Source organism: Priapulus caudatus, unplaced genomic scaffold (assembly GCF_000485595.1).
Source record: "Priapulus caudatus unplaced genomic scaffold, Priapulus_caudatus-5.0.1 Scaffold4901, whole genome shotgun sequence".
Taxonomy (NCBI): Eukaryota; Metazoa; Priapulida; class Priapulimorpha; order Priapulimorphida; family Priapulidae; genus Priapulus; species Priapulus caudatus.
This window is the reverse complement of record NW_014581962.1, coordinates 1-9,064: the sequence shown is the minus strand read 5'-3', so window position 1 is coordinate 9,064 and position 9,064 is coordinate 1. Positions and strand designations below refer to the sequence as shown.

Below are 9,064 nucleotides of genomic sequence, written 5' to 3'. Positions count from 1 at the left end.
GATTGATTGGCTTGATACAATTCTATAATTGTGATAAAGAGTGAAAATGAGTCTCACTGAAATGGACAAAATTAAACCAGTTTGTTGGCATGATATCATTGTCATGTTTATGCATACATATGGCAGTTCTTAACAAACTATCACAATAATGTTTCTACACAATTATAGATGTATATAACTTTAGATTGTAGGTCTTACAAATATGTCAATGAGTGCGTGGTTTGGCCACAGTTTTGCAGTAGGTCCATCGTTCCCCTTCATGTAGATTGTTTCCTTGATGTCTTTGCGTTTGGAGAGGACATCTCTATGACCATGCTGAGCCAAGCGACGATGAAGGTTTTTAATTTGGTTGTCAGGACAGACTCTAGCAAAGCGGGCGATCAGGGTTTTACTGGCTTCATGAATCGTGTACATGTCAAAAGCAACCTAGAAGGAAATGGAAAAGGTTTTTAAGACGCAAGCAAAATAGTTTTACAGTTGGAATAAACTCGTTTCGATATTATAGGATTAATAGTGGCTCTAGCCAATTTGGGTCGCAGATCTGCATCTGAAATATGTGAATTGGACGAGCTGCTACCGTAAAGTGTACTAATAATTGGGGTAATTCAGTGCAATGAGATGGCGCGAATACTTACAGCTCTCCCGTCTATCTCGGCTATGTATGCGTAGTTGTAGGGACGTGTCAGGTGATGTCGGTAGAGCTTTTCACCGGAGAGAGGGTCAGTGTCGTTGTAGATGTGTTCATTGATGCCGTAGACTGCCTTGTGGTCGTCAGCAGTGGCTCGTCTATGACAAGTGTGCAGTCGTGTAGTTTGACACCGTTAAATGTACGTCTCAGATATGTAAAATGTACGTCTCATGTACGTCTAAGACCAGGCTTCAACTAATATCACAGATATAATATACTATATAGCAGGGGCGTGTACAGGATTTGTACCAGGGGGGCGGGGTCTAACCGTAACCCAAACTTGCGAGCACATGAAGGGGGGGGGTCTGGGACCCTCACCCAGAATTTTTTTGAAATTAGACCTCCCTTAAATGCGTTTTCTGCGCGAGCAGGGGGGGGGTCCGGACCCCCTGAACCCCTCCCTGTACACGCCCCTGTATAGTCTCTTTAAACATTTCAATGCATAATAGAGCGACATAGCTATCACTGTTATAATTTAATCACCAAGAAACTGAGAGTGAATAAGATAGCTCTACACCAGCTTACACGCACACACACGCACACACACACGCGCGCACACACACACACACACACACACACGCACGCGCACACACGCACGCACACACATATACACACGCGCACACACGCGCACGCGCCCATTTATACAATTGTTTATTTGTTTATATGATAGTGCATGCCCTGCTCTTAGCTGTCTCTACGAGCTATTTCGGCTTAATTAAAAAATGTCAACTTCTTATCGCCGTTAGTCAGTCAGAGTTACAACTGATCAATTGGTTGCAAGTGCTATATCGGTGTCTCTGTGGTTAAACAATGTTGGATATCTTACCTGTACATGATCATTGTAGTACTCCAGGTTCCTGCCACATTTAATATTCACCCATAAAGTCTTCGTACACACCTACAAAGTGCAAGTGATTGCCAAATATAAATACTGACAGCAATATATACAGTCTGCTGTGCAAATATGTATAATTCATCGCCTGAAACTTTTAGTGTGTATATACTATATAAACGTTTTTCGTTTCGAGTGGTGTGCCAAAAAGGAATTGTACATATCAAGAATACATAAGACGTAGACGAAACTGTAGACGAACTGTAGCGAGTGCGAAATTAAGTGGTCACACTGGTAGAGAGAGCTACTCCTGCAAGTGCGTGTAAACACCTAGTGTATGTATGTATGTGTGTGTGGGAGGGGGGGACGGGTAATCCAGTCATGTACTGACGGTAAGAAATAGCTAGCGTACCGGTCGTTCAAGGCCGTATCCTGGCAAAATCGTGACTCATCAAAATTATAACAGGAATTTTTTTTGGTAAATCTTTCAAGAAATAATCGACAACATTTTGCCTAATATTCGATTCTATTATTTAGTGAATGTATCTTAGGGTTAGTTACAATCATTATGACCATTTTTACTTCTTAATCTATACGGGACAGCTATACGTGATTTTCACATAGCTAACACAGTATATATGGACTGCTGCCCCCTATGCCGGCCTAACGTCGCAAGTGATGACGGCGTGTTTGAGTATAGCTTTAATAGGGAGTAGGTTTGAATAGAAGCAATAAGGCGCTTAATCGCTTATACTGGCCTGCTTTGAGAACAACTATAAGTCAAGCGCTATGTCCAGTAAAATTCAGTCAGTAGCTTTAACCAATATTGCCCTTTGCTCAAACATATTATTACCAGTCGTAGGACCGCTATACCTGGTTCAGTGCGATATATTACTGTAATTTTAGTAACAGTTTGCCATTCATCTACTCACACACTACTATCACTGCAGCATACGATTATTTTGTTATTGCGTTTTATGACAGGAATGTAACTATGGTAATCAATTAATTACCTCCGCCAAGGAGGTAATGTAATCGGTCCCGTGTGTGTTCGTGTGTGTGTGTAGCCACTAGTGTTCGCGCGATCGATTCAGCAGCAGCTCGCCTTAGGGCGTCGAGTCAGCAGCAGCTCGCCTTAGGGCGTCAAGTCAGCAGCAGCGCGAGGGCCAGCTGTTATACACATACATGTTACATGCTGGCGGAGGTATGCACTCTCCGTGAGTGCCCTCTGTCTAGTTATATATTTGACACATAGTCACTCAAGAGCATAACATTAGTTATTTTAGCATTTATTCGTAACGATAGAGTGTTCCAGGTAATTGCAAATAAGTTTAAATCTATAAATCTAGCAGATCGCTCATTCATTTGACATTTCAATATTTCCGTGCTGCCATAGATGAACATGTTCAAACAGCAGTACTGTTATTTCAACGGTGCAATCATCCGTGGTTATGCCGTTGTTACCACCTCTGTTCCATCTGCTAGGGAGGTGGTGTGGTTCATACAGTGAAAGACGTGCTCCAGCCAGGACGTGAAGATCATTATAGTGCGCGTATTTAACTGAACACAATCCAAGCTTGTGCATAGCATCGTTAATTTCATTTCTATGTTTTGGTTCCAGTGTGAAACAGACGTTTGTCATTAGATGGAAAAATATCTCTTTATCTGGGTTTTGTTTGGCAACGTCTGCTATTTGTCGGTATGCATGAGCAATGACCGTCTCTGCATCTTTGCTATAGACGTTGTGTGCACGTAGTTACTAGGGTCAGAAACGCCGCGCACAGAACCAAAACTCACGGATACATAACGGCCATCGAATAGCTCTACTATTACATGTGGGTTTTCATTCTCCATGATGATGCTATAATTGCCGGGAGTCGTCATGTATGGTATCTGGTCAATAGTTACTCGTTCACTACCATCGAGCTGTCTGCCAATGCTGGAACAAGTGAGCAGCTCGAACTTCTGCTTGCTATTGGCTTCAGTCAGTTGCCATGGTAGCAAGCTGGTTATCCGTTGGCATCTTGTGAGCAAGTCTCGTGCAGGAGTAAAATTAAACATAGACGCATGCTGAAAAATATGTAAACGTGGATTAGTATGACTAGATTGATTAGGTAGAAATAAAGTGTTTCTATGAAGAGTGATGAGAGTGAATATGAACCCTCATTGTAAATATCAAGCTATCCAGTGTGTTACCGTAGTGTAATTGTCATGTTTCTGCACTATTGTCTACCAGTGTATGTAACAGTGAATTGTAGGTCTTACGAATATGTCAATGAGTGCGTGGTTTGGCCACAGTTTTGCCTTGGGTCCATCATTCCCCTTCATGTAGATTATTTCTTTGATGTCGTTGCGCTTCGAGAGGACGTCTTTAACACCATGTGCTGTTAAATGCCGGTGAAGGTTTTTGATCTGGTTATCAGGACAGACTCTAGCAAACCGGCCTATCAGAGTTTTGCTGGCTTCATGAAATGTGAACAGGTCAAAGGCAACCTAGAAGGAAATGGAAAAGGTTTTCGGTTTCTAGACGAATAACGCTAATAATTAATTATTATCATCTGCTACAGTGGACCTATGTAAACAAAATGTATTTTGTGTTTGGTACTGTAAGTTAGTGTATCCTATCACTATACTCCATCTATCTGTAATTTTAGTCAGGGGCATAGGATCCGTCTATGAAGGATGTTGATGGAGGCCGAGTACTACACAACTCACCCCACCAAAATCCCAGGGGGTGGGGGGAATTTACACTGATACTATAGCATACTGTATATTTCGCGGTGGTTTAACTTTCGCGAATTTCGCGAACGCGTCCCCGACCGCGAAAATAACAACACGCGAATAATTCATACCGAATAATTCATAATTCACCGGCCGCGAAATTAACCACTCGCGTCCATCAAGTCTGAATTCGCGAAAATATCTGTACGCGAAAAATATGGCGCATACAGTAACTGTGTACCATTACGGAATGTTATTTCCCCCAAAATGCAGAACTGTTTTCACCATTCTACATATATCTTATCTAGCTATAAATCACGTCGTTCATGTTTATAGGGGTAAAACTTACTGCTCTTCCGTCTATCTGTTCTAATAACTGGAGTGATTCAAGTATTGGGGGGTTTTCATACTTACAGCTCTCCCGTCTATCACGGCTATGTATGCGTAGTTGTAGGGACGTGTCAGGTGATGTTGGTAGAGCTTTTCACCGGAGAGAGGGTCAGTATCATTGTAGATGTGTTCATTGATGCTGTAGACTGCCTTGTGGTCGTCAGCAGTGGCTCGTCTATGACAAGTTTGCAATTAGTTTGACACCGTTATTAATAATCCACCAGATGCACTAATAATAATATCATTTTGCTGTTATCCATCGAACTCGCCACCTCGCGTTCACCCTGCTATTTCAGCAGGTCGGATTTGCCATTATAGTTTTTGATCTACTAACCAGATGAGCTTCTGAAATTTGACAGGGATCAAGCTCACTTTTTGGTAACCTTATTTATGTATAACCTGAAATAGGAAAATCAAAGAATATAATTCCTCATACTAGCCTCGGTCTACCTATAATTTATTAAGAATAACTGAATAAAGGTGAACTCAAACATTACCTTAAACATTCAGTAACCGTCGTTCCTAATCATTTGCCCCAACTCACAATCATGACCACAATCATGATCACAATCCTGATCACAATCCCGAGAGAATGAATGGAAATTAATCGATGATAATCGAATTATTTATGGCCAATGCCAAAATGCAAAGCAGGTCACAACTAGTACCTACTAGGGACGGTAACATCCCATTTCGCCTACTCCCATCTCGTCTACTCTCAGAATCGGCAATATTCCCATTTCGCCTACTCCCATTTCGTCTACTCTCACTCTCAGAACTATTTTTGTCAAGTTTGTGTTCTCATTATTTGTACCTATTTTTTCTTCTGGTTCCTGTAGTCTATCCTATGTATGTATGCCAATCAAAACCATATTTTATTATTTATAAATGATTATTTAGTGAACAAACCGATCGTAGACGAAATGGGAATGGGGTAGAATTTGAGCGTAGACGAATTGGGAGTAGGCGAAATGGGTGTAGCCGTGTAGGCCAACTGGGAATTTTGCTGTAGGCGAAATGGGAGTAGGCCAACCGGGAATAAACCCTAGTGACATATGTTCGGTACATTATGGGGTTTTGTAGAGAATCACGTCATGCTGCAGACGTTTGAAAAACTCATTCTAGGTGCTATGCTATCATTGTTTCACTAGATATGATCAGGAGTGAATATAATATTATTCTATTATTATTATTATTATTATTATTATTATATTTTTCTGTTATTATTCACTCCTGATATGATATACTGTCTCGTCCACTGGTTCAAACGTTTGTGAGACATCGGTGGCAAGAAACAAGGGCATGTGCTAGAATCTAGATGACACACCGCTCGGAAGGCAACATTCATACTTTTTTCATGGTCAAAACTCTTCGGACTTACATTTAGGTACACTATATTTGATGAGAATAAAGATGTGCTTTGCTAGTCTTGTTGCAGAAGTGATGTGTGCTCTGTTCATTGGAGTGTTTTTGCACTCAGCTCTCTGCTGTCAGTGACCAAATGACAGAGCATTGCAGTGTTTCCCCTGCATTGACATGAGCGAGGCGGCCCGCCTCACTCAAATTCTCAGCCGCCACACAGAAATTTGTCCAAAACACCGCCTCGCTGACGAAACTTTTGGCAACTTGAAAAAGAGATTCAAGAGTCTCATACAATGTGTCCAGAATAGCTTATAATACACCAAATTGCACCATTCAACTTTTGCAACCATTGCACTTTTCAAATATTTTCTGGGGGGGGGGCATTCCTCCGGACCCCCCTAGCTGGCCAAGCACGTGCACTCCTTGCTTTGCTAGGACCTTGAAACACAGAAACACCACAAAAAATTTACCACCTTTTTATACCTTTCTGGCCAAGGGACTGCATTGCATATTCCAAACTAAGGGTTCAAGAGACAACTCCTCAAGACATTGCACACATCATTCCTGAAGCTTGTTTACATGCTGCACATAGGCTATAATGTATTCGGTAATAAGGTATAAGGTAACAAAGTGACTAAAATCATGGTAGGTTGATACAAGTTTTATACTTTTTGTATACTTTTTTTCAATTTTGATACTTTTTTTCTGACAGATTTTATACTTTTTTTGTAATATCCTGAGTGGCAGCACTGATATAGGGAATGCGCGTCCCTTGGCATTCTACTGTCTATCCGGGTTTTCGCCACTGGCAGCAAGAACAAGGGGTGTGCTATCCCCCGGGCGTGGAGGGACGGTCACGTGATACAGTTGACGCAGGCCTATACTTCAAAACCTAACAGTAACCATAACCCTAACTCCAACACTAACCCTAACACTAAACATCTATATATCGGATCTCTATATATAGGGGTGTCATCCACAAAAATTAATCTATGGTGTGGGGACAGATATCATGATGCAAAAACCCTAACCCTAAGATTTCTTGTGTTCTCAGGCCATGTATCTTGGCGTAAAACTGCTGCGAAAACCACTGGCAGCAAAAACAAGCCCGCACGTACAGCACACACGCGGCCATTGACTATTATAACAGCGTTGTTATAATAGTCAATGGCCGCGTGTGTGCTGTACGTGCGGGCTTGTTCTTGCTGCCAGTGGTTTTCGCAGCAGTTTTACGCCAAGACATGGCCTGAGAACACAAGAAATGTTTCCTCCTTCGTAATTTAGAGTAGTCGTTTAAGCCCGGCGCACACGTAATTTTACTCACGTTTGCGGCTGACGCTGAAAATATTACGCGTGAGTAAAATGACGCCGGGCTTTAGATCCAACGATCGTGTACTATATGGTAGCCTTACGCCAGAGCCACGTATGTACGCTTTATAAAATATATTGAAATTCATTACTGCGCGCTGCTGCCACCGGGCTGAATGGGGTGCACTGCAGCGAATCCTGGCATACATGTGTGGTATGCGGTGAAGGCACATTGGCGCCTATCCTACTATACACGCGGCTGGTACTTAATTGCGTTTACAAACCAGAAAGTTCCTAGCTATACTTGAAAGCATGCCAACGAGTTTTACGAGAAAAGGCTCATTCCTTCCATCTCCCTAATATATAACGACGATATATAACTATAATACGAGACACTGTATTACACACACACGCACGCACGCACTCTCGAAAGTAAGCAATCCTCAATTTTCCCCTATTTCCCACCATTTTCCCCGGGAAATACTTTCGCTCGTATACTATATACGAGGTACGTACTAATATACTAGCATATACGTAGTATACTATACACGAGGTACGTATACAGGTCTTACCTGAACGTGATTGTTGTCGCGGTCATCGTTTATGCAACTCGCTAGCTCGCCTAAATTTATTAGTGTATGCCGATAATGCCGTATCATAGCGGTGATACTAGAGACGCCCGTGCATGAAACGGAAGTGTATGCAACAGGCGCCGCGACTTCAGCAGTGTTCGTCGCCAAGCGCGCACGCAGACGCGGGAACGATCGTACGACAGTATGCACGCTGGGCAGCTATGGATCCGTGCGCCGAACTGAAGTTGGCCGGCGCCGATCATAGCTGCCAGCGAACAGCTCCGCAACTTTAGTGCGGGGACACAGAGGTGCTAGACATTTTGGGACCGTGACAGTGTTCACTTGTTATAAAACTAAGTCTCTGGTCGTAACGAGCTGTCTTGTGACGCGAAATCACAGAAAGACGCCTACGAATTCTAGCGTTTCGCGAACCTTGCCCAGATAATTGGAATTTGCTGCCAAGAACAAAGGCTACATAGACTGGCGACTCGCTCCCACTCGATTTTACCCATCGAGTGACCATTGCTAAGCTATATCGAGAACACGTTAGCAATGCTGCAGAGGAGTCGATTGTCCCCGGGTGGTACTGCCGGAACGTAGCCCTTTGGATCGTCTGTATACCTGAACGTACCCTTCTATCTTTCTCTTCCTTTTTATATACTATTTCTCTTTCTCGCCTTCTCTGCTCTACCATCTATAATCTTGTTATCACCTCTCTCCCGAATACTCGAGGTACGTGGGTTCCTGCTGGTGCTCTAAATATCTCCACGTTAGGTTCTTACTAGTATCGTGCTCAGTTGTGCTCATATGTCTGGCTCTTGCTCTCTCGCTTACATCTCTCCTCGCGCTCTCCTCGTCTACTCTGTGCAGCTCATTACGTTACTTCTTCTCTCTCTCTCTCTCTCATCTACTCTACTATTAGTCTTCTCCGTCTCATTTCCATTCTCTCTCTCGTGAGCCATTATGATCTTGATTGCAACGCTTCAGTGCCCTGTGTTCTAGCATATAGGGGGATTGCTAACCTAGCAATATCGACGTTTCTTGGAGCCTTAGTATCAGTATTAGTAGTCCGTTATATAGTAACTGTAAGTAGTAGGTCTAGTACGTAGTGTCTAGTAGATACTAAGTGGTTCAAGCGATAGAGAACATTAAGGTCCCAAATATTATATGGCGCCCGAATGTATGCATGCT

The 9,064-nt window shown here is 42.7% G+C and overlaps 2 protein-coding genes across 6 annotated transcripts; both read right to left on the bottom strand.

Moving 5' to 3' along the window:
• Positions 1 to 179: 179 nt before the first annotated feature.
• On the bottom strand, positions 180 to 1,887 carry LOC106819878. Of its 2 annotated transcripts, XM_014824453.1 has the most exons (4): positions 1,754 to 1,877; positions 1,515 to 1,586; positions 636 to 786; positions 180 to 426 (listed from the first exon to the last, which is right to left on the bottom strand). In XM_014824453.1, exons 2-4 carry the CDS (start codon positions 1,526 to 1,528, stop codon positions 181 to 183), a joined length of 411 nt encoding a protein of 136 aa, XP_014679939.1. In that variant the 5' UTR covers positions 1,529 to 1,586; positions 1,754 to 1,877; the 3' UTR covers position 180. The 2 variants fall into 2 exon arrangements, with proteins under 2 accessions (XP_014679939.1, XP_014679938.1); XM_014824452.1 differs by having other exon boundaries at positions 1,515 to 1,887.
• Positions 1,888 to 2,793: 906 nt separating this feature from the next.
• On the bottom strand, positions 2,794 to 7,982 carry LOC106819877. 4 transcript variants are annotated; one of them, XR_001395510.1, is made up of 4 exons: positions 6,477 to 6,580; positions 4,656 to 4,806; positions 3,786 to 4,013; positions 2,794 to 3,590 (listed from the first exon to the last, which is right to left on the bottom strand). XR_001395510.1 is itself a non-coding variant. In XM_014824451.1 (4 exons), the coding sequence occupies exons 1-4, from the start codon at positions 7,897 to 7,899 to the stop codon at positions 3,210 to 3,212; spliced, it is 786 nt and encodes a 261-aa protein (XP_014679937.1). In that variant the 5' UTR covers positions 7,900 to 7,982; the 3' UTR covers positions 2,794 to 3,209. The 4 variants fall into 4 exon arrangements, 1 of the variants encoding a protein (XP_014679937.1); XR_001395512.1 differs by lacking the exon at positions 6,477 to 6,580 and adding an exon at positions 6,013 to 6,144; XR_001395511.1 differs by lacking the exon at positions 6,477 to 6,580 and adding an exon at positions 4,966 to 5,025.
• Between the last annotated feature and the right edge of the window lie 1,082 nt (positions 7,983 to 9,064).